The 19,049-nt window shown below is 37.5% G+C and overlaps 3 protein-coding genes across 3 annotated transcripts in view; all 3 read left to right on the top strand.

The window, feature by feature from the left end:
* Positions 1-5,532, top strand: part of LOC307060469 (inositol 1,4,5-triphosphate receptor associated 2-like) — a gene marked incomplete at both ends in the record, with an annotated part of 35,199 nt that extends 29,667 nt beyond the window's left edge. Inside the window, one exon of the mRNA XM_079714970.1 lies at positions 5,349-5,532. Within this exon, the coding sequence (XP_079571096.1) occupies positions 5,349-5,532 (184 nt within the window). The remainder of the gene's footprint in view (positions 1-5,348) is intronic.
* A 2-nt stretch (positions 5,533-5,534) lies between these two features.
* On the top strand, positions 5,535-17,861 carry LOC307060468 (uncharacterized protein; the record flags this gene model as incomplete). Its single annotated transcript, XM_079714969.1, has 6 exons — positions 5,535-5,621; positions 5,890-6,052; positions 13,288-13,349; positions 14,441-14,521; positions 15,088-15,184; positions 17,710-17,861. 6 exons carry the CDS (start codon positions 5,535-5,537, stop codon positions 17,859-17,861), a joined length of 642 nt encoding a protein of 213 aa, XP_079571095.1.
* A 769-nt stretch (positions 17,862-18,630) lies between these two features.
* IRAG2 (inositol 1,4,5-triphosphate receptor associated 2) overlaps positions 18,631-19,049 on the top strand; it is a gene marked incomplete at its 3' end in the record, with an annotated part of 39,294 nt that continues 38,875 nt past the window's right edge. The window contains exon 1 of the mRNA XM_079715859.1: positions 18,631-18,705. Within this exon, the coding sequence (XP_079571985.1) occupies positions 18,682-18,705 (24 nt within the window). The 5' untranslated portion in view covers positions 18,631-18,681. The remainder of the gene's footprint in view (positions 18,706-19,049) is intronic.

The following is a 19,049-nucleotide window of genomic DNA, read 5'->3' as shown; positions in this document are numbered from 1 at the left end:
CAAGAGACAAAGAATATTATAAAACGATGAGTCAATTCACCAGGAAGATACAATTATAAATATAATTGCACCCAATATCAGAGCACCTAACTATATAAAGCAAATATTGGCATAATTAAAGGGAGAAATAGATAGCAATATAATGGCATTGTAGGAGACTTCAATACCCCACTTTCAATAATGGAAAGAACATTGAGACAGAAGATCAATAAGGAAACAGCACACTTGAACAATACTATTGATACAGTGGACCTAACAGACATATATAAAGCATTCCACCAAATAGCTACAGAATATTTTGGGGCTTCCCTGGTGGCACAGTGGTTGAGAGTCCGCCTGCCAATGCAGGGGACACAGGTTCATGCCCCGGTCCAGGAAGATCCCACATGCTGTGGAGTGGCTGGGCCCGTGAGCCATGGCCGCTGAGCCTGCGCATCCAGAGCCTGTGCTCCGCAACGGGAGAGGCCACAACAGTGAGAGGCCCGCGTACCGCAAAAAAAAAAAAAAAGAAAAAAAAAGAATATATTGATACATTATCAGGTGCACCTGGAACATTCTCCAGGATAGATCACATATTGGGTCACAAAACAAGTCTTAACAAATTTAAGAAGATTAAAATCATACTCAGTATTTTTTTTCAACCACAATAGAATAGAACTAGAAATCAGTAGCAGAAGGAAAAGTGGAAAATTCACAAATATATGTAGAAATTAAACAACATACTGCTGAACAACCACAAAAGTATTAAAAGGGAGACCAGAGACTATCTTGAGACAAAAATGGGGACAACATATCGAAACTTAAGGCATGCAGCAAAAGCAGTACTAAGAGGGATGTTAGTAGTGATAAATACCTACATTAAAAAGAAGAGGGCTTCCCTGGTGGCGCAGTGGTTGAGGGTCCGCCTGCCGATGCAGGGGACGCGGGTTCGTGCCCCGGTCTGGGAGGGTCCCGCGTGCCGCGGAGCGGCTGGGCCCGTGAGCCATGGCCGTTGGGCCTGCGCGTCCGGAGCCTGTGCTCCGCAACGGGAGAGGCCACAACAGTGAGAGGCCCACATACCGCAAAAAAAAAAAAAAAAAAAAAAAAAAAAAAAAAAAAAAAAAAAAGAAGAAAGATCTTGGGAGTTCCCTGGTGACCTAGTGGCTAGGACACTGGGCTTTCACTGCCATGGCCCAGGTTCAATCCCTGGTTGGGGAACTGAGATCTTGAAAGCTGCACAACACAGCCAAAAAAAAAAAAAAAAGAAGAAGAAGAAGAAAGATCTCAAACAACCTAACTTTACACCTCAAGTAACTATAAAAGAAAAAAGAAAAAACTAAGTCCAAAGTAAGCACAAGGAAGGAAATAATAAAGATTAGAGCAGAAATAAACAAAATAGATAATATAAAAACATTTTTTAAAAATCAATGAAACTTGATTTGTTTGTTTTTGAAAAGATAAACATAATTGAAAATCTTTTGCTAGGCTAAGGAAAACTCAAATGAGAAATGAAAGAAGAGACGTTAAAATTGATGCCACCAGGGGGAAAATGGGACATAAGAGACTGCTGTGAACAATTATACAGCAATAAATTGGAAAACCTTGAAGAAATGGATAAATTCCTAGAAACGTACAACCTATCAAGACTGAACCAGGAAGAAACATAAAATCCGAACAGACTAATAACTAGTAAAGAAGTTGAAGCAGTATTCAAAAAACTCCCAACCATTAAAAACCCAGGACCAGATGATTTTACTGGTGAATCACCAAACATTAAAAGAAAATTAATGTCAGTGCTTCTGAAACAGTTTCAAAAAATTGAAGATGAGGGATCACTTCCTGGTTCATTTTATGAGGGCAGCATTATTCTGACACCAAAACCAAAGATATTACAAGAAAACTATTCATCCTTGATGAATATAGATACAAAATCTTCAGCAAAATACTAGTAAACCATTTTAAACATCCCATTAAAAAGTTGATACTGCATGACCAAGTGAGATTTATCCCTGGGATGCAAGATGGTTCAACATATGAAAATCAATTAATATGATACACCACATTAACAAAATGATGGATAAATAGCACATTATCATCTAAATTGATGCAGAAAAGCTTTTGATAACATTCAACACCTTTCATGATAAAAATATTCAAAAAACTAGAAATAGAAGGAAACTACCTCAACATAATAAAGGTTGTATGTGAAAAGCCCACAGCTAACATCATACTCAATGGTGAAAGACTGAAAGCTTTTGCTCTAAGATCAGAAACAGCTCAAGCATGTTCGTTCTCACCACTTCTGTGCAACATAGTACTGAAAATACTAGCCTGAGCAATTAAGCAAGAAAAAGAAATAAAAGGCATCCACATTGGAAAGGAAGTAGTTAAATCATCTCTGGAGATGACATGATCCGCATATAGAAAGACTCCACAAAAAGCAGTTAGAACTAATAAACAAATTCAGCAAAGTGGCAACATACAAAATCAACATACAAAAATCAGTTGCATTTCTATGCACTAATAATAAACTTTCTGAAAAGAAAACTGAGAAAACAATCCTATTTAAAATAGTATCCAAAGAATAAAATAAGAATAAACTTTAAGGAGATAAAAACTTGCATACTTAAAACTATAAAACAACACTGAAATAAATTAAAGAAGATGCAAATTAATGGAAAGACATCTTGTGTTTATGGATTGGAAGACTTAATGTTGTTAAGATGTCTGTACTACCCGAAACAATCTACAGATTCAATGCAATCTCTACCAAAATTCAGATGACTTTTTTTTACAGTAATAGAAAAGAACAATCCTAATATTCATATGGAACTACAAAGGACCAAAAGAATCTTGAGAAAGAAGAACAAAGCTGGAGGTATCACACGTTTTGATTTCAAAATATATTACAAAGCTACAGACCAATGGAATAGAATAGAGTGTCCAGAAATAAACCTTCACATGTATGGTCAACTGATCTTCAAGTAGGGTGCCAAGAATACACAATGGAGAGTGGATAGTCTTTTCAACAAATGATACTGGGAAAACTGGATATCCACATGCAAAAGAATAAAGATGAACCCTATCATACACCATATACAAAAATCAACTCAAAATTGATTGAAGACTAAAACATAAGGCTTAAAACTGTAAAACTCCTAGAAGAAAACTTAGGGGAAAATCTTCATGACATTGGTCTTGGCAATACTTTCTTGGATATGAAACCAAAGGCACAAGCAACAGAAGAAAAAATATGCACGTAGGTCTACATCAGACTAAAAAGCACACAGCAAAAGATTTAACAGAGTGAAAAGGTAACCTATTGAATGGGGGAAAATACTTGCAAACCATATATCTGAAAAGAGGTTAATATTCAAAATATAGAAGGAACTTCTACAACTCAATAAAAAAACCCAATTTAAAAATGGGCAAAAGAATTTAATAGACATTTTTCCAAAGAAGATATAAAATTGGCCAACAAGTACGTGAAAAGATGTTCCACATCACTAGTCATCAGGGAAATGCAAATAAAAACCACAATGAGTCATTCACAATGATGAATGAATCACACCTGTTAGGAAGGCTATTATAAAAAAAAAAAAGACCCAAAAGATACCAAGTGTTGGCAAGGGTGTAGAAAAATTGAAACCCTTGTATACTGTTGGTAGGAATGTAAAATGGTGCAACTGCTATGGAAAACAGTTTGGAGGTTCTCAAAAAATTAAAAATAGAGCTACCATATGATCCAACAATCCCACTTCTGGGTATATATCCAAAAGAATTCAAAGTAAAATCTCGAAAAGATATTTGCACACTCCTGTTCATTGCAGCATTAGTCATAATAGCTGAGATGTGGAAACAATCTAAACGTTCATTAAAAGGATGAATAAATAAAGAAAATATGGTATATACGTACAATGAAATATTATTCAGCTTTAAAAAAATTTTTTTTTGAAAGCTTTTCGAAAAAGAAGGAAATTTTGCCACATGTGATAACGTGGATGAATCTTGAGGATATTATGATAAGTGAAATAAACCAGTCAGAGAAGGACAAATACTACATGATTCCGATTACATGAGGTATTTAAAATAGTCAAACTTACAGAAGCAGGGAGTAGAATGGTGGTTTCCAGGGGCTTGGGAAGGGGAAATGGATGATTGTAATTCAACAGGTATAAAGTTTCAGTTACACAAGATGAATAAGTTCTAGAGATCTGCTATACAACATTGCGCCTATGGTTAACAGTACTGTATTGTGCACTTTAAAGTGTTAAGAGGGTAGATCTCATGTTAAATGTTCTTAACCACAATTAAAAAAAAAAAAGAAAAAACTGACTACATGCTGTTGAACAATGCTCAGGAGAATGTGTGTTTAGGTTGTTACGTTGTTTTTATTTTTGGTTAGGGTTTTGTTTGTTGGCTTACCATAGTGGTAAAGCATTCTCTGAAACCATCCTTGTCTCTCATATGGTCCTTCTTGTAATCAGGGCTGGATTTGCGTCAATGTACAGTGGGATTCTGACTATGTATTAACATTTGAGAGGTATGCACAAGACCTAAACCTGACAATGTCTTCCTCACTGCTTTGGAACTCCCAAAGGTTCTCATTCATTTGAGCTAAGGTCCTTATTCAGGTCAAGTTGTTTCCAGATAGCCATTGATATATTGATACATAGCATGGTTTAAATAATCTCATCAGCTAACAGATGCATTTTTATATATTTGGGGGATTAGGGTTGGATCCAAAAGAGAAGTAACATAACAACACTAAGAGATTTGGGGTGAGGAAGAAAGGGAGGGGAAAGGCTTTAGAAAAGAGAGGACTGCAGTGGAAATACTAATAGCTAACTTTTGTCTGTTCTTGGGAGCAGCCCTTCCTGTGCTCATGGCACATTGTTATACCATGACTGACAATTCTTAAGGAGAAAGGCTAAGGTCATGAAACAAAACACTTATTTCTTTTTTTCTCTCTTTTTTCTTTTCCCTTTTTCCCTTTTCCTTTCCTTTTTTTTTTTTTTTTTTTTGAAAAAGCTAGCTGTGATATGTAAATATGGCACCTGTGGCCTTATTGTAGTACCAATGTAGCTAAGTACTATGAATGTAGCTTGTGGGGAACTGAATATTCCAGTGTAGAATAGGAAACTAAATATTCTTATCTGTAAATTGAGGTTATCAGACTAAGTGATCAATACGATTGCTTTAATTAAAATTCTATATTTGTGAAGCATTTATCTATATGTAAATACTTTCACTTTTTCCTCTCATCTCTGAGGAAGTATATTAAGTTTGAATTTGTCATAACTTCCCAGGGGGTGACTCTTAGTTGAAATGTCACTGACAGCTTGTGGTTTGGACTTTTTTTTAACTAGGCAGAAACAACTAGAAGCCATCACACAACTGCAAGAGGGTGCTGTCAACCAGGAAGCCATCCTCAGGAAGAAGGTCCAAGAAGCCAGCCAATGGTTGGAGGGGGCAGCGGAGCAGGTAGGGTGGCCTTTGACTACATTATATGCACAGGAAGTCTCCTCAGATGTCCTAAAAACCCTGAAGTAAAAATGGAGGAGGAACCAAAAAAACAAAGAGGAACTGCGAAGTTCAGTCCCTCTCGATTAGCAGTGAGTGGAGGAAGTAAAGGGGGAGTTGTAAGAGGCGGTGACAACAGCCTGCTGATGAAAGAGGCAACTTTGCAGAAAGAGGCGACCTGACATACCAAGACTTTTGCCGCTGTAGAAATAGCTCAGGCATACGAAGCCCATGCAAACACAGAATTGCAGAAGTTCAGTGGAGGCTTATCACTTCCCTGAGAAGAAAAGCACATTTTCAGTTTCGTGTGCATAATAAGAGTGAGTGCTCAATTGCTTTCTTTCCTGGCCACCCTGCTAACATCCAGCATTAACTGTCGGTATCCAGGTGGAGGAAGGAGATCAGGCAGCCCACTCTGCCAGGGAAAAAGCTAAGCCTTTGCTGCGTAAATTAGAGGAAGCAATTTCGGATCAACAAAATCTCCAGACTATAAATACTGAGTTAGTGAACACTTGCCAGACACTTGAGCAGAAGACAAGAAAACCGAAAAGTGAGTAGCAAGTGTTCGTTATGTCTGAATTCAGTCCACTCTGAGGTGGGGAAGGACTACAGCCATTGTTCTAGATTCCAGCTGCTATCTTATTACTGAATTCATGGTGATGAAATGGCTCCAGAAGCAGTGTTCTGGGCTTCCAGAGAGATCTGTCTAGTGGCTAGGTGGATGGATTTAACCATTAACTTTCCCTTTTGGTTGTCTATTACAAGCTGGATTTTTCCATGACTGTTATTTCTTTAAAAATTAAACAAAACCTCTCAAGATCTATAAAAGTAAACATGGGAAAAAATCTTGTATGCATGAGATAGTTGAACTTGCAAATTGTTTACATATTCTACTCTGACTTTATGAGCTGGTTTGTACCCATCATATGGTAGAAGAGGCCCTGTCTCTCTATTTTCTTTTAAGCAGTAATTTTAGAGTTGAGCAAAATACTTATGAATGCAATGTGCATCAAAATATTATATATGTGTGAAAATTCTTTTAAAATTTTGTGATCTTCACCTATATATTTTACTTTAAAAACTAGAACATTTGCCATTTTACCTAAAAGTAGATAAGCATTTACTGAGGACTGAGGTGAGAAGACAATTGTCAAATCACAGATGTCAGATTATTTTTAAGCTTATTTTATTCTAGAAACATGGTTCAGTAAAAATGAAGCTTATGTATATGACCATTTATCAGACAACTGCTTTTGTTCAGCCAGCTTCTCGTTCTAGCAGTATAAAGGTTCTTTTTATAGAAAGTTATTGGTTTGGGTAATAACTAAATATAAGCTTAAGGTAAGCTAGTGATGGAAATTTTCAGACTTGTGTTTGTTTTGGATTTATTGTACCCTTTCTACTGTTATCTGAGAAAGCTGTTTACGAGTTTAAAGGAATTGGCTAGTTCTAAAATAGCAGTGGTTATTCAACACTTTATTATTATTATTATTTCTAAGCCTTGTAGAACTTGATCATTTTCAATAACAGTAAGTGTCATTTTACTCTGCTTAACTTTGTCAGACAATGTAAAGCATGCTTTAAATTACATAATCTTTATGTTATTTTTTTGTATTGCTCAGAGGGCATTGGAGAATGTCCCCTTGTGATTAGAGTTGTTAATTTTGAGCCATGAACATGCCTTCATTAAGGCATTCCAAATTTGGTTTGTGGTGTGTTTGCTTTAGGCACTGTGCTTAGAGGTCTAATCTTTTGATCCAGTTATTTTTATCCTTTGCTTAAATCAATATTATACCCCATAGTTTTATAAAACAAAGAATTTATCCCCTCCTCCAACCTACTATGGCTTGTAGTACCTTCTTGGAAAAGTCAGCTTTTGTAACTTATTCCAAAATATACATTCTCAATATTATGAACTTGCTAATGCCTTCCCAGTCTATCCTCAGGGGATAATTGGTCCAAGTACCATTTAAAATAGAATATGAAAGCTGCCCTATGTTGAATACATGTATTTTTATTTCTGGCTGGATAAAGTAGGGTGGATGCTTCCTTTCTGTCTTGAATTGCTCACAATCTGCCAGGCTTTATTAGCTCCTTTACTTGTTAGTACCTTTTGCTGCCCAAAGAAGGCATACCTACCAAAATTTTGCTCTTAAGACCCTTTGCTTACGAAGATCTTTCTAATAATGCCCTTAAAAATCAACCTTTAGGGCTTCCCTGGTGGCGCAGTGGTTGAGAGTCCGCCTGCCGATGCAGGGGACATGGGTTCGTGCCCCGGTCCAGGAAGATCCCATGTGCCGTGGAGCGGCTAGGCCCGTGAGCCATGGCCGCTGAGCCTGCGCATCCGGAGCCTGTGCTCCGCAACGGGAGAGGCCACAGCAGTGAGAGGCCTGCGTACCGCAAAAAAAAGAAAACCCCAAAACAAAAATCAACCTTTATAAGAAGAGGGGAAATTTGGGTAGCACATATTTTCAAAAAGTCTATAGAGCAGATTTTCCAGATAGACTGTCAACAAACGTCAACAAGGTAGGATAGTTACAACACAAACACATCCTCACACATTCCACCATGACCACTGCCATCACATACTGTTTGAATTCTGAGTCAGACATTTGAATTCTGAGTCAGACAACAAAACTGTTTAAATCCATTTAGTTCTTGTGAAACTTTCTGGTTAGCTTCATAAATTCATTAAGTGTTATTGCAATTACTTTCTCCTGCATCTAAGACAGGTTCATTAGCAAATTGTGTGAGGATGCAGTTGTTGTGTCCAAATGTTTAGGTCAATGACAATGTTCACAAACTGGAAGTAGGAAGTTGCTTATGACATTTGATGAGATACCTGAATTTAATGTTGAATAAATAATATTGTTCAAGTTTTCAATTGCCATCAGGACTGGACTGATTTATGAGGTAATTAGTGTGCATGCTTGCCCCCCTGAAATGCACCATTAGAACTACTAAATTTCTTGAATGGTAACATATATTTTCTTTCTTCTGCTTCTTCTTATGTATCTAAGTATCTTAACAAAGGCAACAGTGCATATGTAAATGAATGTTTGCTTTAAAAAGGAATGAAGCTTCTTAGATCTAGGGTATGCATGCAACATATTAGGGTGGATCCAATGTGCAGGAAACATAGACTAAATGATCTAATCCAAGCTATCACCCCTTTAGTATTCATCCTTTTTTGCCCTTATCTATGTAAAATCTTCATTGACTTGCTCATTCAACAGACAGTGAGTGAAACCGTAAGTATTTCCTTTAGAAACCATAAATATTTCTTTGGGGAGAGAGCCTGAGAAGCTCCTGTATATTATAATTCCTTATTTGAACATAGTATCTGATATGAACTTCATAGTTTAGAGAAGACTTTCACCTAGATGAACTCACTGGAAACTCTCTTCTAGCTTGCTATTCTTAGCGTGGAGGGCATGATGTACGGGGCAGATAACAGCCTACGGCTTTGAGGCTGAATGCAAGATGAGAGCCACATGTCCTGAGCAGTCAGTACACAAGAGGGAAATGAGACAGGAAGGGGGATCCAGGTTATGGAGACACTTAAACATAGGTGTTGGGGTGAGCACCAAGGAGAGAACCAAAGTCAAATACAGCTTGCTGGACAGCTCTGATGGGATGGGAGTCTACATTTTCCCAAATGAAAGATGCAGGTATGGATGAAATAATCTAGGAGAAAGTATTGCACAAAGGTAAAGAGCATGGGATTTGAGGTTAAACAAACCTAGATTCTAAGTCTACAAAAGGCTTTGATAAAGTTGGGCAAATCTCTTTCCCTCTCTGAGCCTCAGTATCTTCTTCCAGAAAATGCCAGAATTGTTGATTTACAAATAACGTAACAAATGCAAACAGTAGCTAATGCTTGACCATACTGGGTACAGTCTATTCTGCTAGAGTATGTTTCTATCACGTAAACTTTCTTTCACGATTGACAAAAGGGTGAAGACGTGTAAGGATAATATGGGCATTTCATTCACAATTTTCGTGGGAATAGGACCTAGATTGGTAGGAATAGAACTATAACCTTCAGCAGGAGAGGAAAAAGCCCTCAGCTTGGCTGCTGATAGGCAGCAGGAGGCTTTCAGCTTTATTTTAAGAAAGTTAAAAACAAGGGTCTGCACCCGGGCCTCCCTCCCAGAGACGTGCCATCCCAGCCCCGCAAAGCTCCGTTTTGTGGCAGGTTGTGTTCCTGCCTGCGTTGCTGTAACAGCCCCACTGCCTCAGAGTTCCACTTCCATCTGCATTTTCTCAGCACCCCACCAGCACTGTGCCATTTAAAGTGTCACCAGCATTTCCACTCCATTGTTTTTGTGCATTTCTAGGATCCTGGGAGTCAGCCTTTAGCCATTTTAAGTTGCATGTCTCAGCGATCCATGTTATCTTCCTAAGTACTACTACTAATTGTGCTTGTTAGTGCTCTGGTTACGATGTTGCATATACATTTTTAGTGGTCTCTTCCTAACCCTATTTATTTTATAAGCCCCATTATTTTCGTTCTTGTTGTAGTTTTTTAATTCTTTGTTATTGATGAGTAATTAACATATCATGAAACGTTCAGATCTTAAGTGTACTGTCGAACCAGTTTGACAAATGCACATCAAAACACAGAACTTCTATGACCCCAGAAAGTTCCCTTGTGCTACTTCCCAGTTACTCCCCACTTCTACCTTCACCACCACAGGAGCAACCATTGGTCTGATTTCTATCACTGGTGGGTTAGTTTAGGCTGTTCTAGAATTGAGTTATACAGTATATACTTTTGTGTGTGTCTGTGTGTGTTTCCTTCAGCGTAGTATTTATCTATGTTGTGTTTATCAATGGGATGCCCTTTTCATGGTTGAGTCACATTTCTTTGTAAGAACATTCCACAATTTGATTATCTTTTCTCCTATTATCGGACATCTAAATTATTGGGTTGGCCAAGATAATTTTCCATAATCTTATGGAAAAACCCGAACGAACCCTTTGGCCAACCTAATATTTACAGTTTTAGGTTGTTACGGAGAAAGCTGCTATGAACATCTGTGTATAGGTCTGTGTGTGGACCTGTGTTTTTGTTTAACCTAGGATAAATATCTAGGAGCAGAGATATTAGATCATAGTAGAGCTGTAATTCTAACTTTTTAAGAAACTGCAAGCAGTTTTCCATAGAGTTTGTAGCATTTCACACTCCTAGCAGCAATGAGTGGGAGTTTCAGGTATCCACAACTCCAGCATTTGGTGATTCAGTCTTTTTCATTTTCTCTGCATGACTGAGTATCTCACTGTGATTTTAATTTGTTGGGCTGATTAGCCATTGTATGTCTTCTTTGTGAAGTATCTAAGTCTTTTGCCCTTTTTCAAATTAGGTCACTTGTCCTTTTGTTACTGAGTTGTGGTTGTTTATATATTTTGGATACAAGAACTTTGACAGATATGTGTGTTGTGAATTATTTTCTTCTAGTCTGTGGATTTCAATGAACTTTAATATTTGTAATGCACAATTCTATAGAACATTGAGTAACACATTATATGACAGTGTTATGAAGTCCATAATCTATAAATGTCAACACATATTGATACCTAACATTATTACAGCTCAATATCATGGTTTTGATTTTCAGCAGCCAATTAATCGCAGGGCCTTTGCCTGAAAGCTTTAGTGCATAGTCATTTAGAAAGTTGTTTTATCTCAGCTTCCTTCAAAGAAAATGTATCCAAGACAACTGGTCTCATCCTACATCACAGATGGCAACAGCAGGGGAAACAGTGGCCATTGTTTTACTTGCTTCCATGTGAAACCTAAATGCCCTAGAGACATGGCAGGTCCAACTCCAAACACATAAAGAAGAATGCAAAGGTACATGCAAATTAATGTCATAAGCCAGCTTGTTTCGCCTTATGAAACATATGAAAATAGTTGCTACCCATTGCACAAAACATCTGTTGAAATGAGGTTTACAACTTGGAACTTGTTTTGAGATGGACTGTTTCTAAAAATCAAGATTGCCTGGTGGGAAAGCAGATGGGCAATTTAGACAGTCTTATACTAACTCATTATTTCTGCTGAACACAAGCTTAATTTGGAAATTCAAAGACAGTGTTTTGAGATACACAACTTCAGAAGCATAATGTTGGCCACTTCTGAAAACTTTGATTACTGTTGCTCAGATATAGGTCAGGAGGAAGACAGAGCCTTATTTCTTAATACAGTTCACACAGAGAATTTTTAAAAACTGAATCTTTACTAGAGTTCTAAGCATTAAGAGTTTAATTTTTCTTAAATTACTTACATATGTTAGAAATAGTTTAAAAATATATTTTCCTCCTTGTGGGCCTCATAAACACTGTCAAGCTTAGTTGGGAAATGTTATTTTTACAAAAAAATATTCTTACAAAATAAATTTTACATGGGTAATTTTCCACATAATTGAAGATTTTCAAGCTTTTTTCGCTGAAAAATATTTATAATTAGATTCTGTAATTTCCACATGTATTACCATTATTTTCATGGCTCAGAATTTCTTCAGGATACTGAGATATAAAACTGTTGGTCTTTAAAATAAGAAGCACCAGATTTCTATGTGTTTTGGACACCAGAGTATCTGCTGTTAATTTTCCTGGCTGTTAGCGGTTTTTTCTTTTTTTTTAAGTGGCAGCTATTAATACACCTCCATCTAACAGAGCTTCGTACCCTCATTTAATTTTTGTTTTTAATCATCTGTGGGCTGAGAAAACAGTCAAGCTTGTGAGAATTATGTATAAATTCAGAGCCCACTGTCTGAGTGAAGTGTGAGGATCTGCCACATGAATAAAGGGCATGGATATCAACATCTATTTTGGTTGTTCCAAAGATTTCAGCCTATTTTCTGGTTCTTGGCTATCTTTCAAAGGGTATAGATTGTCAAATAAGTAATATGTTGCTATTTAACTTAAGAAGTTAAATAGGTATTTTTATCACTTTCCTTATTCCAGAGAGGACAATTTGGAAGTTACTGGGAAGCAGATTTCAGTTAAGTAGAGAGACAAATATTTTTAATTTCACAAAAGAGTATAGTGAATGGAGCACTGTCCTGTGAGTCTGATCTCAGCTCCACAAATAACCATTTATCCACTTAAATCTTCTCGACATCAGTGTCTTCATGACCCCAGACCTACTTGTAGGAATCTAGGATTCTATGGCTCCATTTCCAGGGCTTCCATTGCTTGTAGCTCAAGCAGAGGCTTATTGAAGAGACGATTTCCCCATGGGTAGGAGGTTGGACCGAGTGACCTCTGAGGTGTATTCCCTTTTTAGCATGAATAATTCTGTGACTCACTTCTAGAAGATAATTCACTTGCATCTATCAAGGTTAATTTTAAATACTCAAGGGCAATAATGGTTTAGTTGCTCCTACCTGTTTTGTTTCTGCTTTCCCAGTTTCACGAGTCATGAGTTGAGAACATCATTCTCAGAAGCCATTGTTTTCTCTTTCCTTTCCTCAGGCCTCAAATTGAAAGCTGTTAAAAGTTTATGAAATGGGACTTCCCTGGCGGTCCAGTGGTGTTAAGACTTCACCTTCCAGTGCAGGGGTTTCCGGTTCGATCCCTGGTCAGGGAGCTAAGATCCCACATGCCTCCGGGCCACAAAACCAAAACATAAAACAGAAGCAATATTGTAACAAATTCAATAAAGACTTTAAAAATGGTCCACATCAAAAAATCTTTAAAAAAAAGTTTATAAAATGAACTAAGGGAAAAAGGGGTTACGAATTGTCATATTAAGCTGGTTATAAATTCTCTTTATAGCAACAATTGAGCCACTAAGAAAGAAGTTAATTAAAGGACAACTCCATGGCTTGCTGTTTCAGGTAAAAAGCAAACAAAAAGACCCAAACCTCTGTGATATGTGTTTACTGTGGGGAAGTTGTCCAGCTGGTGTAAGATTTTGAAGCTAAGTTATAATATATAATAATTTTAGTCATAAAATTAAATAATCAAGTTAGAAAAGATGCTCTGGTAGACTTTGTTTCCTTATGCACTGAAAGCGTTTAGCGAAACAGGAGGGGAGAATGCACATGAGTGAGTGGCTCCTAATAACATTTTTCAGAGAGGAAGCATTTCAGAACCGTATCTATTAGCAAAGGGCCAGTTTGCTAGTCTTAGGCACCTCCTTTCTGAGCCTCTTGAGTGGGCTTTGATGGTTGCTGTCTCTTTTCTCTCCTATTTGAATTAAACTTTCAACTCCTTTCTGTCTGGATATCTCAAGATATCCATGGTACAGTTAAATGTATTTCTTTCCCTTTTGACACTTGGTGAGTTTCTCCTTTCTGTTCATAAATGAAGAACATAAGGAACAGCAAGGTTGGCACCAGAGGGAAGGGGCTGGAGGAGGAAAGAGAGAAGGGTGATATTTGCATGTATCTGTTTCTAGGGCATAATGCAGGCACATCTGTTTAAGCAGAAAAAATATATATATTCATGTAGGAGATTAAGCTAGGCGGAGTGCCTGAAAAACCCCTTACAATAAGTTGAACTGGAAAAATCTCCATAATCATCTCAAGAACACCAATTTTCTATTATACTGTACCTGATAGACATGTATCTACCTCTTGGACTAAAGTCACAATTTTATTGCTGTAACATTTCACAGACAGCATTTTCACTCTCTGAGTTATGTCTCCAGCAAGCTTCTTTGGTCTCTGCTTGAAGATTTCCATGACAAAGCCATTCAGTTTCCTGTTCCTGATCTTTGGATTTCATTCCTAGAACAAGTAATGGGAAAGATGCAGTGAGAGGTTTACCATTACAAACTTGTTCCCTTAATGTAAAATACAAGATAAAGAACTAGTCAACTTTCTCCTTCTCAGGTAGCATCCCATCTTAAATCTAATGTATTTTGTATCTGTCACTCTCCCATCATTCTGTTTTTGAATGCACTCCACCATTTTTCTCATGACAGAGCGGTTTAGATGAGGAATTTCCTCACTACGATCCCTTGTCCTGCAGAGATAGAATCCATCAACCTCTCCAGGAACAGTTGGTGAGTTGAAGCTTTTTGAAACTATTTAAGTGCCAATTGTGAATCTACTACTGTGCCAAAATAGAAAGTTAAGTCCAATGTGTATTAGTAAGTTAGAATTCTAAACTATACTGATTTTCTTGAGAGGGTATCAGACAAAGCAAGATACCTATTTTTTTCTTTATCATGTGCACACACACAATTTTGATAGGCCCTAGGAAATGGTACTATTTAAAACTTTTTGATTATGGTATCATGAAGAAGAATTATATAACTAAACTTGCCCCTCATTCATATTTCTTTCCTCAAAGGCTTTGTTTATATGAAAGTGTTGATTATTGGGAATTGATGTTATCTTTCTGTTAAATTATTGAAGAGTGATTTTTAATAAGAATTACATTTTTACTTATAAGGTATGTACCTTTTGATCCAAAGCATGGAAACTTTGCTACTTGATGTCATTTACTTTCTTCTCAAACTCTCTTGCGGGAGAACAGTGATATTCTTTCTAGTTTTAGAGATGAAGAGAGATTATGAAATATATTACAGCCCTTTGGGAAGCTAATAGTACTTGATTTTCTGTTCAGAAGCAGTGTTGCCATAAACGATATAGTGGTCAAGAAGCAAGAATACATCAGCTACCCCTGACCTTCAAACATACATGCTGGTACACACCTCTGCTGGGTAAGCATGGATAGACCCTTTCCTATACCCTGTCAGACACAGCTGGGGGTGGGGTTCTTCTTGAGAGGGAAAACAGTTAATCAAAATTATATAGCAAATGTTGAAAACTTAGATGTTTATCCCTGAATTCAGTCAGCCAGCTTATATTTGACCACCTACTCTGTACAAGGCACTATTTTATGTATACTAGAGAGTAAGTCCTAAAGTAGCTCACAGATTATTAAGGAAGTGAGACCTGGGTTCAGAGAAGGCTCTGTAGAAGAAATGAGTGTTGAACCAGGCATGGAAAGACGGGCTGCATCTGGAAAAGCAAAAAGCATGGAAAAAGTATTCCAACTGGGGAGAATGACATGAGGGGGAAAAAAATGCAAAAGTTTTAAGTGTTTGGAGAAGAGTCCATGCTGGATAAGTCACTGTGGATATAAGAGGGCTTGGGTCAGGATGGAGTAGAATTTAAGTTTGGAGCATGTTGTAGGTCACATCAGGGACTATTACTTAATGCCAGTCTAAGGAGAATGAACTTTATCTTAGGAAATGCTGAAAGTGGTGGCATCTCTCATCACAACCTGGATGTGCTTGAAAGCAAAAGTTAATGGTTGGTTCCGAAATGACAAAAGAAATGGGATGATTATCAAAATAAATTTAAGAAGGAATAAAAAGCAAGTAGAGTGACTTGTGGATCATTTCAACTAGAAGAGAGAAAACTGCTACCACTACTAACAAGTGGCCAGTTTGTGTCAGACAGTAGATGAGTGCTTTATAGAGACGATTTTACCCACACTAACTCAGTGATGGTACCAATACTATGGCAGCACTGAAAGAGTGCCCGCTATGTGCCAGGCACAGTTCTCTGCTCTCAGAACTGTATGTTCACGTACCTGTTAATTCATTTAATCCTCACCATATCCCTGTGAGGTAGATGCCAATGTAATTCACATTTTAAAGATAAGGAATCAGGAACACTGAGTAATTTGCAGAACTGTATGTTCATGTACCTGTTAATTCATTTAATCCTCACCGTATCCCTGTGAGGTAGATGCTAATGCAATTCACATTTTAAAAATAAGGAAGCAGGAACACTGAGTAATTTGCCTAAGGTCATGTGGCACTTTTAAAAAACATTATTTATTTATTTATTTTTGGCTGCATTGGGTCTTAGTTGTGGCACGCAGGATCCTTTGTTGCAGCGTGCGGGCACTTCATTTTGGCATGTGGGCTTCCCTTTAGTTGTGGCACGTGGGCTCAGTAGTTGCAGTACACGGACTTAGTTGCCCCGAGGCATGTGGGATCTTAGTTCCCCAAGTAGGGATCAAACCCCAGTCTCCTGAATTGGAAGGTGGATTCTTAACCACTGGACCACCAGGGAAGTCCCCATGTGGCACTTTATATGTAAGTAAACTGCGGCTCAGAGTTGGTTTAGTTATTTATCGAGATCACACACCTGGTATGTGTCAGGGTCAGGATTTGAACTAAAAATTGTGATTAATTCCAAAGCCTATGTTTTTTCTATTAAATTCTGCTGCTTCCTATACTCAGAAAAACATAACAAGACAGTTTCCTCAAAAAAAAAAAATTGTCACCCTATTTCCTGCACTCTTCAGTGGTTTACAATTACAATGTCGAACTGTTTTTCTCTTTAGGAGTTGATAAACTGTTTCTGTAAAGGGCTGGATAGTAAATATTTGAGGTTTTGCAGGCTGTACGGTTTCTGCAGCAACTACTCAGCTTTGCTGTTGTAGCCCACAAGCAACCTTGGATGATACTGAATGAATGGGTGTGTCTGTGTTCCAATAAAACTTTATTTACAAAAACAGGAGGCTGGCTGGATTTTGTCCCCTGGCAGCAGATTGTTATTGACCCCTCTAGTTGCTTACTAGGTAAGGGTTTCTCTTTCCTCTCCTTCACCCCTACCCCCTGCTTAAAAAAAGAAATGACATTTCTACCCCTCATAACTAGGCATCAAAATTTAGGGGGTGGGGGGGTGTAATATTAAAATGTTAATTGAATAGATAAAGAAGAAGTGGTACATGTATACAATGGAATATTACTCAGCCATAAAAAGGAACGAAATTGGGTCATTTGTTGAGACGTGGATGGATCTAGAGACTGTCATACAGAGTGAAGTAAGTCAGAAAGAGAAAAACAAATATCGTATGTTAACGCGTATATGTGGAACCTAGAAAAATTGTACAGATGAACCAGTTTGCAGGGCAGAAATTGAGACACAGATGTAGAGAACAAACGTATGGACAGCAAGGGGGAAAAGCGGCGGGGGGTGGTGGTGGTGTGATGAATTGGACGATTGGGATTGACATGTATACACTAATGTGTATAAAATGGATGACTAATAAGAACCTGCTGTATAAAAAAATAAATAAAATAAAAATTTTTTAAAAATGTTAATTGAATTGAACTGACTTTTGTTTTTTCAGAAGTGGTCTAATCTCCCAAGAGGAAAAGAAATAGTATATATATATAATTTGAACCATTAATTTCTATATTTATTCTTTTCTGTTCTACTGCAGATGCCTTGTATCTGGATAGTCTTACAGCAATTCCAAGACTAGAATTGACACCTTTCTCATGTGTAACCAACCGAATCCATGCTTCATGTGAAAAGCCCAAATATGGAGAAGTAGAGGATGGTGCTTTGGATGTGACTGGAAGGCACAAGTAAGTTAAAAGGGCAAAGTACACTTGGCCTACTTTTCGTGGGTGGCCTATTCCTATTGCCTAAATTTTAATCAGTAAAAGTTTCATATCTTGACATCATGACATCTTTATTGTGGAATTTTTATTGTGTAACTTCTCTAACTTTCTGAAAATTGATAATTTTAAAACAAAGATACCTTTATAGTTTTCTCTATAGCTCTTTTGAATTTCATGATGTCCATTCTAAAGTGTAAAAGACAAATTAGGCTACTTAAAATGTTTCCCAGTTTTTAGGAATATACTATGTACTGCTAAGTTAACTCATTCAGCTAGGTTTTGATCATCTTTCTATTCCTTCACACTCCAGGTGAACAAGTCTTTGGGACTCTATCCCTGTGCTTGCACATACCCTCTCCCAAAGCTCACCTGAGCTCACTCACCTTTCTAAGTACACAGACATTTCTTCTTTAGGAAAAGTTCAGAAATGTCAGTGGAGTTTGTGAGCACTGTTCACCCCGATGAAATTTCCTTTCTGTATCGAGGGTCAGGAAGCAAGACTCTGAATTGCAAATACTTCATTTTCATTTGGGACTAGATTCTCTGTGGTTATAACCTCTCTCTCTGATGGAGCTTGGAGCTCTCTTTCATCGTGTCTCAGTTAAGACATGAACTTAATTAGAAATTTGGTAAAATTGGGGCAGGGAAGGGGAACTATGTGATAGATTGGTATCTGCTGAAATTTGCAGTTTTTCCACCTGTATTAAGGAACTTTACTGTCTATTATTAGGTGTCCGGGTGCTACAGGTGGTCCCCACCCAGGAACAGATCTTTCAGGTTGCATCAGGATGAATAATGACCTAAGTATGGAAGTGAGTATTGGACTATATTTCAACTTCATTTTTAGCTCTACCGTATCCTGACCCTCTTCTATGGTGTTTGTTTGTTTTGTTTTGTTTTGTTTTGAAGTATTATAGACTCTTATGGCAAGTACAAGTCTTATACCACAGAATTCAGATGCATGAGAAATGTCAACCTTTGATGGCATCTGGGGGGATTTCTACCCCTTCTATAGTATAAACTCAAGGATATGATATCAAAATGGAGATTTTGATGAAGTGTGCTGAACTTTTTATTTGAAAGGCAGGCTGGTTTGGGACTTAAATTCACTATTGGCTATCAGGAGTCTCAGGTCTCATTGACTCTCTAAGAATCA

The sequence above is a fragment of the Hyperoodon ampullatus genome (genome assembly GCF_949752795.1).
Source record: "Hyperoodon ampullatus genome assembly, chromosome: 11".
Lineage (NCBI taxonomy): Eukaryota > Metazoa > Chordata > Mammalia > Artiodactyla > Ziphiidae > Hyperoodon > Hyperoodon ampullatus.
This window is presented reverse-complemented; position numbering and strand designations above follow the sequence as displayed.